Source organism: Aphelocoma coerulescens, chromosome 9, assembly GCF_041296385.1.
Source record: "Aphelocoma coerulescens isolate FSJ_1873_10779 chromosome 9, UR_Acoe_1.0, whole genome shotgun sequence".
Lineage (NCBI taxonomy): Eukaryota > Metazoa > Chordata > Aves > Passeriformes > Corvidae > Aphelocoma > Aphelocoma coerulescens.
In genome coordinates this window covers 19,567,662-19,581,836 of record NC_091023.1, presented here as the reverse complement: position 1 = coordinate 19,581,836, position 14,175 = coordinate 19,567,662, and the positions used below count along the sequence as shown (strand labels likewise).

Genomic DNA, 14,175 nt, shown 5'->3' with positions numbered 1-14,175 from the left:
AATAAAGGTTCACTGTTGCTCAGGGCTAGACTCTTTGAGGGAAGACACATGAAGATAAATTTTAAAAAATATTGGAAATCTCTGTGGATAGAAGGAAGTTAAACTGTATGGCATGCTGCTTATGCTTTTATCCCCGTCTGGTCAAGACCATTTTGGTTTCAAGACCCTTCTCTGGTTGCTTGAACTTCTCATTGTGACGCCTGTACAGATCACAGGCCTGTGAACTTCAGACTGCTTATGGAAACGTTGTGCTTCCCAGAGAGGGAGAGTTGTGTCAGGAATAGAAGAGTTCCTCTTAGGCCTGCATTACTGTCATAGTGGAATTGCAGTCAATTCCTGTGCAGTTCTTAACACTGGTAGGTGCAATGCTGAGTTCAGGAAAACACTAATTTTTCTATTAAGGAATTGTTGGTAGCATGAAGGTGTCTTGATTGTTTGGGCTACTGTGTGAAGTAACAAGAGCATCAGTGGATGTGTAGGCTGTAATTCAGAGTTAACAAAGGTACTTGGTAGGAACTGGAATCCTTTGAGGTCTTTAATCCATGTTTCACTACAAGGAATTGAAAATACCTTGTCTGAGTCAGCTTTATGTGCTCACTCATGTTGGGGTGTGAAGGAGTTACCCAGGTTGTACTCACATAAAAATCCTGAGTACTCATGACATGTGTAGAGACGCTTAAGGGTGCACTGGAGAGCTGCAGCTCTGGCAGTTGTATATTTTCTTGTCCTGACTGCTTCTGTAAATGCATTCACTGTTCCTTCACCTTTATTTGGGAAAGAACTGCTAAACATACCTGAGGCAGGAACTCTTTGCTTAATTGTGTCTATTTGTAGAATTCATTGAGGATGAAAAATTGCTAACCTGTTAAGTTCATATCATTTGAACAGTTGCCCTCAGAATGCAGCATAACCTCTGCTCCTCACAGTGGCTTCCTGTTCATCTGTTTCTTATGCTTGATCACTGCTTTCATTATCTTGAAATCCAATTTGTCCATGTTTCTTTTGCTATCATTTTGACCTCTGCCAGAAGTAGAGGTTTATACATTTTCTTCTTCTTGTAGGATTTGCCTGATTTGATTAAAAGGTGCAGGAGCTGGTGGTACTCTTATTTCATGTGTTACCTAAAAATGACAGATGAAAGGGCTGAGGCATTAGTGTAAAATGGAAATTGTGCTCTTAAGCTGTTTTTACTGACTAGATGCTGATACTCCTTTAATTCTACGCTTATGCTGTTGCTAATTTGTAGCCTTGTTTCTTGTTTCAGCATCCCAATTCATTCAGTTGATTTCCATCATTTAATAATAAAGCTGTAAGAGAGCATTCACAGGAGTTCTCCCCCGTAACCAGAACCACTGTCCTATCTTGGAGAGCACTGTAGATGAACTGTGGCCAGAAACCAGCATTCTGGAAAGAGAGTGCCCTGGCTGTAATATCAGTTGCAGTGTTTGCTCAAAGCCCCATCCAACCTGGCCTTCGAACACTTCCAGGGATGGGGCATCCATTCTGATGTCTCAAAATGTCTTGAAATAACATTAAAAAAATAGTTTATTCATTACTGATGCTTTGCTTTACTACTGAATTTTGTCTCTGGGCATTTCACTCAATTATTCCTTTATGATTTAGTTTAAAACTAGATTAATCTTGTCTCTATTCTTCTCTTTCTGAAAATAAGATTGTTTGGAAGACTTGCAGCTGTTGCTACAAGGTTTTGTTTTTAACATGCTATATTCACAAATAAATTCCATTTTTTTAAATTCATTTCCAGACTGCTGAGGCAGTAAAAAAGGCCAGAAGTTACTTGGAATTTGTGGAGGATTTTATTCAAGTTCCCAGAAATCTTGTTGGTATGTAATACTGCTAAAACATGAAAAGTTGGGGAAATGGAGCCTAATCAGCATAACTTTGCAAAGAGGATATAGATGCCAGTACAGCATTTGATTTCTCCATTTAAGTAGAAAGTGATTAATCTTTTAAAACTACATGTATCAGAGAATTATTATGAAATTGGATATATTGTTGCTGCATAATACTTTGTCAGGATTTTAACACTTAAATTGACTCGATTACAGACTTGTACCACCTAATTTAATGATAATATTTGAAGTTCAGATTGTAGTGAAAAAATACACCTTACTAAATTGACTGCTTAAAAGTGCAGAAACTTAAGTTCCAAAGTTTAATCTGGAAATACTCCAGCTGAGTTGCAAGAGTGACACAAGACAGTTCTCCTGTTACTGCTCCCTCCTGGGTTGAGGTTTGTCAGAGGTGGTGGTTGGATGCTGGTGAGCTCCTGGATAAATTAACAGTGCTCATAGGTCTCAGCCTCAGTCTCAAAACAGACATTTTTCCATGTTGCAGCTTTATGAAGGTGTAGCATAGTCTGCTAGGTTCTGTATTGAAAGCCACCTAAAGGTGTGAGGTTAATTTTGTTCCACTTCAAGACACAAATGTCTTCTAGTCTGGCTTTCCCAGGGGACATTTTTCCTCTTTCCTCATTCTACTTCCTTTATCCTGCTTTTACTCAAGTCTGGCAGCTCCCTGCTCCCCATGCCCAGCCTGTGGGCAGTGTGGGCATGGAGGCAGTAAGCTGCAGGTGTTGTACCTGATTGAACAGCTTGGATTATACAGAGGGGAAATTGAAACCTGAGCTTTAACCTCTGTGGTTTGGTGCTTGGAGCTTGCATATTGTAAATAACATAAATAATTAATGTGCAAACTCCTAAAACTTAGGCTTCCATGGTGTTAGAAGTTGACCAGATTAAGGTATGGGGAGGTTTCATTTGTTCATTTGGGGTTTGTTTTTTTTTTTTTAATAGGACTTGTGCAAATTGTGTATCTGATGCAACTTACTGGTTTTCTCATCTATGTAATGTTAAAGCTCATTTTAACATGCAACAAGTTAATCACTAGTTTATATGTGAACAATTTTTTTTCTGCAATCTTGTTCAGTAAATCTAATTATTCCAGGGAATTTTACTAAACCTTATGTTCTACAAGTTGAGTTTTGGGGAGCTTTTGGAGAGCATGCATTAATGCAAATATATCCCACGTAAGAATCAGGGCACAAGTCACAGCAGTGTGTTTAACTGAAAATGCTGCTGTTAAACAATTACAATGCCAGTTTCTGATGAAGGCAAATGTCCTGCCTACATCACCTGTGAGCACCCAGGTAAGCAGACAGATATTTAGCTACACTTAATGGAGACATCCAGCTTAAAGGAAGTTCAGTGCTCATCGGTGACTCCAATACAGAGAGATAAAAACCCAAAGCTGCTGAGCTGTTAGAGCTTTTGAGGAAGGAAAACAAATTTGTAATATATCTTGCATGTTACTTTGTGTCATGTTGATACTTGCTGAAAAGAACATTCCTTATGGAGTATTCTGTTACACAGTTCTGGCTTTTACCATTTTTTAAAGTTGTTCTGCCTTCCTTTGCTCCTAATTTAAGCATAAATGTTTTTAAGTGCCTTATATTTAGCTGGGATGAAGAAATGTTTTCACAGAACTTTAGCCTGAGAGCTAAAGTCTTGTAGTAAGGGACCCAAGGAGTCACCTCTTTTTCTTTTTTTGAGATTTAATCATACAAGTTCTGAAGGACCTTTTGGTTTAGATCCCATGCATGATCTCAAAATAGGTATTTTAAAGGTAATATGAAAATCACTGGTCGTACACAAGTCTGTTGTAAAGCCAAAATTTTTTAAGAGGCTTCAAAAAATGTATAAGCCTATTAAAATGTCAGGAAAGATTGAATGAGGGCACATGTGGAGTCAGGGGGTCCAAATAATTTTGATACATAAATTTAAAATAAGAATTTGCAAAACTCTTGTGCCTTTTTACTCTTGGTTTGGTTCTGTTAGAAGTTTGTGTGCAGTGGTGATCTTCGTCACTGCTTGTCATTCTGCATATAGAGAGAGAATTTAATTTTGGAAGTTTTCTCTGACATCGTCTGGGGGGTTTATATATAAAATATCAATAAACATGTTAAAATACTATGCACACTGGTGCAAAATTAACCATTCTTGCCCTCTGAAGGAAAAGTTATTGGAAAAAATGGAAAAGTGATTCAGGAGATTGTAGACAAGTCTGGAGTCGTCAGGGTGAGAATTGAAGGAGACAATGAAAATAAGCTGCCCCGTGAAGATGTAAGTACTTTATTCTTTCCTGCTGTGACTGGGTTTTTATTCTCAAACCCATTTTTATTTCACAATCTGTGGATATAGAGAGCATTAGTTTTAAGTGGGTATCTTGCAGTAGATTTTATATGAGGTCATTAAAGGAAGGTTTTTGCTGCTGATGTAAGAGGGTTTTTTTTTTCCTACTCTTTCTCCTATATGTACTTTGGGTACATAACTAATTTGGGATTTATAGTGTTAAAAGTATCCACATATTTTAAATAGATAAGAACAAATGGTAAAATCTTGTAAAGGTGCTGAGTCTTGTAAAGTTGGTTTAATGAACCAGTGGGCACTTCCTGGTAAACTGTGGATACTTCTACACACCTGCTGTGATAAACACACAGAGCACGTGTTGCATGGGGGAATGTGAACATGGGATGTCAGGTTACCTCATCTCCAGAATAGATTGTTGGGAAAGCTGGACAGTCTGAAGCCCCCACTGTCACACCAGCCTGACCTATTTCTAGTGTGTCTTTGCAGTCCAAGGCTTAGTTACTGCCTTTGTTCAGCTCACTTTTGTAATTTAAAACAGATCTCTTTATATAATTTGAAAAGAAAGCATTGTTTTGATGATAATGTTCTTCCTGATAAAAAGCTTTGATGCTTTGTTTCCGTAGGGAATGGTACCGTTTGTATTTGTTGGTACTAAAGAAAGCATTGGGAATGTCCAAGTTCTGTTGGAATATCACATTGCATATCTAAAGGTGAGTGTATTTAGAGAGGGACAATCTGTAGAGGAAACTTGGGTTGAAGTAAGGGAATTTTTGAGCAAATGCTTTGGTGGGATTTGCAGTTGTTAAACTGTTCCTCAGTATATCACGATTTAAAGCTTGGTGCCTTGAGCCCACTCCTTGCCCATGGGTATCGTGAGCCTGTAAATACCTTGTCATGGTTACTTAGTGCTGTTGGGGTAGAAAGAACCAAGACTGCAAAGAACAGTGGTTCAAGGGGCATTTGGGAACTAACACAATTTTTTCTCTGTGTTCATGTTCTGCTGTTCTCAGGTTAATGCTCTGTTGGGGTAGGATGGAATTTCTAATAGTAACACAACACAGTGTAGTATTAGAACAATTATCTGTTTAGGTTGGTTTTGCATTGTGATGTTAACGAAGATAATGAGTTTGAATTGTGTTCCCTTGTCAGTTTGGTTTTTTTTTTTTTTTTCCTAAATTTTACTGGAAAAAATTTTATGAATTGTAATTAAGTAGTCTTAAAGAAAAGTCATCTGTGTAATGGTGAAAGAGAAAGTTTTTAGATCTCTTCCAAAACTCAGAGATAGTTCATCTTGAATTTTGTTATTTGTAGTCACCTTTCAGGTGGTGGTAACTCTCCTACAGGAATGATTATTTTCAAGATGACTGGGTGGGTGATGGTGTTTTTTGAGGGACGTTTGTCAGCAGTTATTTCAATGTTTTTTGTTTCATTTTATGTAGGAGGTAGAACAACTAAGACTGGAAAGGCTCCAAATCGATGAACAACTGCGCCAGATTGGGATGGGCTTCAGGCCTTCCTCTACTCGAGTTCCTGAGAAGGAGAAGGGTTACACCACTGATGAGAGCACCCTCTCCTCAGTGCAAGGCTCCAGGTCCTACAGCGGGCGGGGCAGAGGCCGCAGGGGCCCCAATTACACGTCTGGTTACGGTGAGTGCCCTTGAGCGAGGCCTCGGGATACCTTTGACCCCAAAACCGTCTCTGGATTTCTTTGTGTTCATCAGACTTGAGTGAAGATAGGGTTGGAAATTCAGAATTGCCATTTGATTTTGTACATAACTCAAAACACCCCGTTAGATTTGCAGTCTTGAAGTTAAGTTTAAAACTGAAAAAATTAACAAACCAAACTTGGGAACATCTTGTCCTTGAGCGTTGTTAGATAACATCATAAAAGTTGGGAAGGGAAATAGAGTTGCTTTTCAGGAGACACAAAAAAAAAATCTGAAATTAGCATTATCTATTTTGTTTGAGAAGGAGAAAAAATGCTTGTCTGTGATCATGGCCATCTTAGCAGCATATTTCTGAAAAGTAAACCAAAATGATTTAACATGGAGACAGCACAAAATCCCATGAGTTTTTTAATTTGGTCAGGAATTCATTGGATTTGTTTTAAGGTGTAGTGAGGTATTGTGATGCATTTCTCAATTAAAAAGCACAGTTCATTTCCTAACAGGTGTGCACATCCCCAGCTTGTCCAAATGGTGACACTGCATTTCAATATAAACATGCTTCACAAAGAAGGACAATGGGTTTTTTTCAGTACAGTAAATTACTCTGGATATCTACCTGTAGCTCATTTCTGTTAAAAAATCAGACCCTTTTTGGGTTTTACAGTCTGTCCCTGGCTATAGCTTCCTGGATCATGCCATGTGTTAGTTGTGTTGATTCTGATGATGATGTTTATAACTTCACTTCTTATTATTTCCCAATGAACTGACTAACTGTAAGAAAACTTGTTCACTTGGCTTATATATACACACTCTGATTTGGAAAACTTAAATCTTTTTTTCCTCCCAAAATGGCAAGAATCACATTGGAGCCATATGTGTCTAAAACTTCAGACTGGTTTAGTAGGGGGAGTTCCTGGATACCTAAAATGAATAATAGGTGTTGGTTTTTCAGGTAGCAAAAAGCTGTGTGGGTTTGGCTACTCAGAGATGGCTGGGCATTACAGATGCTGTTTATATATAAACAGTGAAATTGTTCAAGCAGCATTACAGCATCCAGAAGGGGTTGCTTAGCAACAGCCATTGGCTATAAGGTGGCAAAGTTGTCCTTGGGAATTTTAGAGAAGTTGCCTAGAAACTGCACCAAATGCCTGCAGTGTGTAGACAAAGAGAGGAAACACTGCTTAATCCTTGGTTTATCTGTGTACAGAAATTACAGATTTGGTAATCTTTCAGCCTTTATTTTACATGTTAGTACAAACAAACTTAGATTGAGAATCTTAACTTCTGCTCTATATTTTATGTATGTATATATTCTTATATATGGGTGTATATATAAATATTAAAATACATCTATGATTATATACTTGTATGTGTATTAATATTTATATATATTTAATGCTTTTTTTTTTTTTAATAACATACATCTATAACCAGCAATGCTGGCTGGAATACTTTGGTGAGGATATGAAACCAGAATATAATCCCCAAATTGATACTAATTTCCAATTTTCTTTTCCTTCTCATACAAGGTACAAACTCTGAGCTCTCTAATCCCTCTGAAACAGAATCTGAGAGAAAAGATGAACTTAGTGACTGGTCCTTGGCAGGAGAAGATGACAGGGAGAGCAGGCACCAACGAGACAACAGACGACGTCCCGGGGGACGAGGACGTAGCGTGTCTGGAGGTCGTGGCCGTGGGGGACCTCGTGGTGGAAAGTCATCCATTAGCTCTGGTACTGTATTCCAAATGGATTTTGAATTGAGATTGTCTTCCTGGCAATTTTCTGTATAACCTCTTACTTTTTTAAAATACTCTGTTCTTACATTATGATCTTAATACCCTGGGATTTCAGTGCAGTTGTGTGATAGTTGTGTCATACAGCGTGTTTTAGATTTTTGTTTATTTCTGTTCACAGTGATCTTAATTTCCTTCCTCTATGGCTCACACACAATGTTATTAGCAAAGTTGGTAAATCTTAGGCATGTTGCCTATGGCTGCCTTCTGAGTAACGCTTACGTTTAGATCCAGGATGAAAGAAGAAATCATTGATTGGGAGTTGGGTTTTTTCAGAATCTGTGCTAACATTAACACTGTAACAGTGTCAGAAGTACCACACAACCACAGAGTGAAAGGTGTGTTTTATGTATTTAGCAGTTTTGAGTAAAAGGTCTCTTAAGTGTCATCTTGGAAGTGTTTGTGGTGAAACAGTGCAAGTGCCTGTGGTGGTGCCCCAGAATTGTTACTGTTAGGTTAGAGTCAGAGGATCCAGTCTGAGATGAAAGCTCTGTGTGTTACACCTTGGCTTAAGGTTGATTTGTAGTTGGAAACTTTGGGACACATCTGTAAGTCAGCCTTGGAAATGAAGTTACACATCGCTACAGTATCTTAGATGGACACTTTCTGTTTGTTTAGTGCTTAAAGACCCGGACAGCAACCCTTACAGCTTGCTGGATAACACGGAGTCAGACCAGACCGTGGACACCGACGCCAGCGAGTCCCACCACAGCAGCAACCGCCGCAGGAGGTCACGCCGGCGAAGGACTGATGAAGATGCTGTTCTTATGGATGGAATGACAGAGTCTGATACAGCTTCTGTTAATGAGAATGGTTTAGGTATGTAAATGGTTGGATGGTAGTCCCAGACAAGCTAAGAAAAAAATGTGTTGTCCCTGTAAGTGTAGTGAAGCCCTTGTTTGTTTTTGTAAGTGATGAATCGTTGTTCTGTTCAAGGTTGCTGTCTGATTAAAGAAAGACTCCCTCCATGGCTGTGCCATGGAATCTTCTGTTTACTGAGCTCCACTAGCTTTTTCATGTGCCTTTTTTGTAAAAACTGTCTGATGGAGACACCAAAGACTTGACTTGTTGTTTCCCATTGGTACTGCTGCTTTGATAGAAACAGTACTGTCAGATACACATTCTGTTTTGTCCTTGGTAACCTCAGTCTCGGTATGGGAAAGCTCCTTAAGTAGCTGTTAATTTGTCTCTACCGAGCTTCTACTTAAGAACTTTCCCTCAGTAAATTCTCTCGATACTCACAGGGACAAGAATACAATCTGTTGCTTAATGTAGAAAAACAAAATCTGGGTTATGTTGCTAAAATTTGACATATGGTTACTTAATAAATGAAATCTGAGGTCATTAAGCACGTGCCTAAATGTTTTAATGAACCAAGAACAAAAAGTAAAATCTAGCTTTTGTGTTACTGTGTATGCTTTCAGTATAAAATTTTCTTTTAGCTTTTCTGTCTTAGTCTCTGTCTTTAACAGAAGCAATTTTAAATGCCCCATGCTGAAACTGCTGAAGAATTTATTTATTTTATGATCAGAAATAGTTCATTATAAACTTTGCAATTGCAGATGATAGTGACAAAAAACCCCAGCGACGCAATCGTAGCCGCAGGCGTCGCTTCAGGGGTCAGGCAGAAGATAGACAGCCAGGTAATTCGAGTGGAGCTGTGGGTAATCTCAGGTCAAAAGCATGAGAGAATGTTGTGTCTGCTGTTTTACATAGAGCTGCATAATATCAAAAGGTTACTCAATAACTAATAAGACTACTAGACAAAGATGAAAGATATTTCTTCTACTAGGAAAACTTCTAAAATCTGTCTAATGAAACTAATTGATGTCTAACTTTTTGCTTGGACATACGAGTTACGCTTCTGATCCAGTTCTCACTGAAGTCAATGGCCAAAGTGCTGTTGAGTTCTGTGGTCCAGGATCACGACAAACATGAAGGTTCATGGTCTGCACTCACTGCATCTGTGCGCTTGCACTGACTGGGACACAACCTTTTCAGCACTGGCTGAGCAGCAGTGTTGGAGCGGCAGGGTGTGGGTCCTGGCAGAACTCAGTGAGGGAACTCACGTGGGGTTTGCCAGCCCCACACCTGCATCACACTGCTGCTCTCAGTCCTTGGCTGTTGGGAATAGTTTAAGTCATCTGCAAATTGAGGGTGGGAAGGAGGAGGAATTTAAGTGAAATTGCATGTTTCCAATTTTTTGTTGTTGTGGCTTGTTGCATTTCTTTTGTGTGTACTAACACTTGAAATGTTAAAGGTGAACTGGCTAATTATCAATACAATGCCCTGTTTAGAAAATGCTTGTACATACACAGCACAGGGCAGTAACAGAAGGTCTTCTGGATTGACAGGTTCAAAATTTCACCCATATTTGTCTTCCTTGTATCTGTGGTGCTCATACAACATTTGGTTAAGAAGAAAAAAGTTGTTTTATTATGCTAACTAAAACTTGGGGGAAGGAAAAAAATCAAACACCCCACCCTCCTAAAAAACCTCAAACACACGTTTCTTCTCAACATTCCAGTTTTGTAGCAGTGATACAGATTTGTAAAGGGTCAGAATTTCAGCTTCTAAGAAACTAATTTCAGTCAGCAGCATAAAGAAATGTTAGTCATTCCTAGAAAATCATGCGAATTCTTTTAAATCTGAAGTATTCTAAGAACATAACAAGATTTCCCAAACAAGATTTCTCTGGCATCTTTGTTAAAATGCTGTAATAATTTAAAGTCTTCATCAATACCTATTAAGTGTGAGTGAAATTAAGACAGAAGGAACTCTCCCCTTCTTTCTCCCCAGTGCCAACCACTGTACTTCAGTCATTTAGTTGTATCATTTGATTTACGTTGCTGTATATTAGGGTTCCTTATACACAGAGGAATATTAAGAATGCACTGTGTGCATGAAACGTGCTTCCTGTTTGCCAGTATTAGAGGAGTTGGGTACAGAACCTCACTTTAAAGATAACGTACTTGCACAGAAACTCCCTTGCCCTTCTGGAAGGGCCCAGTTGTAAGAAATCCAATTACTGTAACAGAACAATTCATCTCTTGTAGTTGCCAGTCTGATTTGGATTTCATGCACGGTCATTCCTAAATCCAGACAAAGAGCTCACCTAAATACCTGATACACTAAATATAAATGACTGTACAGCTCAATAGGTAATGCTTGCCAACCCTAATGTGCTGTTGCTTGTCAGAGATACAAGTGTATATTTAAAGTTGCAGTACTCCATATTCTAAAGATAGAACTGAGTCTTGGTGTGGTTACAGGAGGGCAGGATCACACAACACCAGGCTACAGAAATGTGCTGAGGTGGCAAGGAGAGGTCAGAGAAGCCCTGGCCAGCCCCTGTGAGATCAGCTGTACTGGCACAGACACGGCCATGCTGCCCCTGAGCTGGGCTGGCTCCGGCAGCCCTGCTGTGTCCACACACCCCACAACAGCCACACCCGAGGCAGGGCACAGTGCTGGTGGCACAGTGCTGGTGGCACAGGGCTGGTGGCACTCACAGTACCTCAAGGAGGACAAGTTCCCTTGCCAGTCACTTCATGGCGTAACAAAGATTTGATGCTACATCATCCTAAGTGATACTGGGCTCCGACCTGCCCCAGTTCTGGGCACTGTTTAACTGCCTTCATTTCACTTCATTTCATTTCATTAGTATCAAATTCTGCACTACTCAAGCTAATAAAACCCCCAGTGACACACACAGCCTATAGTTCAAAGAGCCTGCAGCCAAAGCTCTTCAAACCTAGTACAGAAAGCTCTTCTCCAATAAAATTTGCAATTGGACCAAAATTTGTTTAATTAAGAGTCCACTTTCAGATCATTGTTACCACCGATTTTAGTGCAAATTATTTTTAACAACAGTAACAAATTGATCCTTGCTGTGTGGTTGATAACCTGTAAGTGTGAAGGCCTTTTGTGAGATGTCTCCCAGTTAGAGCATAACTTGTGCAGAAAAGACATGAAGGTTCATGCTGAATTGACTGCTGATGTGAGCATCACTGTGATTTTTTTCCTTGAACAGTAACAGTAGCTGATTATATATCACGAGCTGAATCTCAAAGTAGACAGAGAAACCCTCCAAAGGAGACAGTAGCCAAAACCAAGAAAGAAACGGTAAGATTTTTTTAATGTGCATTTCCTTTTTTCCTCCTCCCTTGCAGCAGAACAGTAAAGGAATGAAGGGAAGGCTTCAATTAGCTTGCCTCATTTGACTACAAGTGCATTTGAGTTTAAGAATAAATCATTAAAAGCAAAAAGGGCCCAGAGTAAACAGAACTGACAATGACTGTTGTTGCAGATTTTAGGAATCAAATTTAAGTCTGTACACATTTTAAAATACTAAACTTAGTAACGTTGCACTATGTAATAAAATGGGAAAATTGCCCATGGTAGGTCTTGAGAATTAACCCTTAAAACATGTTACAGATAGAGGATACTATGTGGTATTTTTAGTGACTTGTACAAACTATTTTAGAAGGAATTAATTGTACAAAGATTGTATGTTTTTGATCCTTTCTTCTTAAAGGATCAGAGTGGCATTACATTATCCTGAAAAATAATCAGAACTGAATAAAGCAGAATTTCTTCTATAGAGGCAGTATATTGCCACAAGTTGTCTCCAAGTTCAGCAAAGCAAGAAAGATCCATTAACAAAATGTCATCTTGCTATAGACTTCAGAAAGGGTGTAAAGCTGTTTTTCAGTGAACTCCTTCATGGGCTTAGACAAATAGAAATAAATAAGCATCTGGGTGTGCTGGGGGTGTGCACTCCTGGGGGTTATGCTGGCATGATTTCCTTAAAGTGGCTGATAAAGAAGTACCCCATAAACGACAAGGTAAGTGATCAGATGCTCTAAATGACAGGATACAAGCACAGACAGACAAGAGGTTTCCTCTTGAAAAGCTGCTGTGTGATCCAGAGGGAAATTGAGATGACACTCTGTCTTGTTTTGGAATTTTTAATATTCTCCTGTTGTTGTTTTTGCAAGGCAAAAGATGCGATTGATGAAAACAGCCCTTCTGAAAAGGCAGTGAATGGTCCTGCCACCACCTCTGGGGATGAGCCTTCTAAACTACAGCACAGCCCTGATGAAAAGAAAGTCACTGTTCAGGAGGATGGAAATAATCAGGAAGAAGCAGTGCTGAATGGTGTTTCATAAACTGAAGTTCCTAGTTTACAGTTCTTTTACATTACATTTAAAATAGTGCTTGTATAAGCTTGCCAAAGATAGAATATGGATCGCCAGTCTTGACACCGCACTTTCAGTTCCTCCATTTTGGAATACAGAAAGGGGAGGGATCCTGGAGAAATCATATGTTAAACATACTTTGACACCTACTGTGTTATAAATATATCATCAGATGTGCCTTGAGATAGTATATGTAACATTTAAATAAACAAAATTGCTGGCTATAGGAAATGTTATTTTGTTTTCAAAATACGGCAAAGATGTGAGGGGGATCCCTAACATAATACTCTTTATGAAAGCATTAGCTGCTTTTGTTACATTTTTAATAATATGCAACCACTTCTTCACCTGAGGAATACTAGAAAGAAATGCAGTCTAAAATATTTTGCACTGAAATGTAATTTCTCCATTAGTTTAGTCTGGAAACTGGTCTGTTTTAATACATGTTTTTTAAATGCTGTATGTAGAGGAAAAATCTGCAGACCACTGGAATACATTTGTTAAATTCTCATAATCTGCAGGGATACTGGGTGACATTGGCAGTGACTGTTCTACATTGAGGCTTTGTTTGGTTTATTTATTAAACTGTACAGTATTTAAAAATCAAACATAGCTTTAGTTAACACTAAGCTGAATTAGTCATGTCCATTAAGACATAACCTGAACTACTGAAAAGATCAATTTCCAGAAAGTTTATTCTGTATAAACTACATATGTTAGTCCTTAGTAGAGTATTTTTATTTTTGTTTTGGTTGTTTGATGTGCAATATGTTTTTTTTGTATGCTGGTAGTAAAAGAAAATAAACTTTGATCTTCCATCTGTTGACTGTTTCTATCAGAAATTTAAATTACTATTGACTGCAAGGTTTTCAAGCTGTTAACTAACAATGGAAACTTACCTGTTAGGCAGCTTGAACCTCTTAACTCTTTTTCATAAGAGTTTCTAATGTGCTGATCTTCCTTTTATTAAGGTGATGATGTCAAACATCAGTTAACGAGTCTAAAACCAGACTCCTTATCTTGGAGAATTGCATAACATGACTAACATATATAGGAATTAATGCAGATGTAGTTTTTGATAAGTACAACACACACACCCATCCCATGCCACGAGCCAGAGCAAGGAAGCACAAAACAGGTGTGGAGAAACATCTGGGTAGCAAGAAGGTGTAAGAAATCACAGCAAAAGGTAGCATTGATGTTGTACTGACTTGAATTTGTCTTGCCTGATTTTGTCAGAAGGACGGACAAAACCAAGAGTTCTAAACCAGCTGCTCTACCTGCTAGAGCTGCAGCAGAGATGGCCCAGGCAGGGACCTGTGTGTGCACTTTGTTGTAGGACT

At 38.8% G+C, this 14,175-nt stretch overlaps 1 protein-coding gene across 2 annotated transcripts in view; it reads left to right on the top strand.

The window, feature by feature from the left end:
• The window catches only part of FXR1 (FMR1 autosomal homolog 1), a 33,517-nt gene extending 19,867 nt beyond the window's left edge, over window positions 1-13,650 (top strand). The window contains exons 9-17 of one of the 2 annotated variants that reach the window (XM_069024162.1): window positions 1,766-1,844; window positions 4,033-4,142; window positions 4,793-4,879; window positions 5,609-5,816; window positions 7,366-7,569; window positions 8,250-8,450; window positions 9,194-9,274; window positions 11,665-11,756; window positions 12,632-13,650. In XM_069024162.1, coding sequence (XP_068880263.1) covers window positions 1,766-1,844; window positions 4,033-4,142; window positions 4,793-4,879; window positions 5,609-5,816; window positions 7,366-7,569; window positions 8,250-8,450; window positions 9,194-9,274; window positions 11,665-11,756; window positions 12,632-12,802 — 1,233 coding nt within the window. In that variant the 3' untranslated portion in view covers window positions 12,803-13,650. The remainder of the gene's footprint in view (window positions 1-1,765; window positions 1,845-4,032; window positions 4,143-4,792; window positions 4,880-5,608; window positions 5,817-7,365; window positions 7,570-8,249; window positions 8,451-9,193; window positions 9,275-11,664; window positions 11,757-12,631) is intronic. The other variant, XM_069024163.1, reaches the window with a different exon arrangement.
• Window positions 13,651-14,175: the final 525 nt, after the last annotated feature.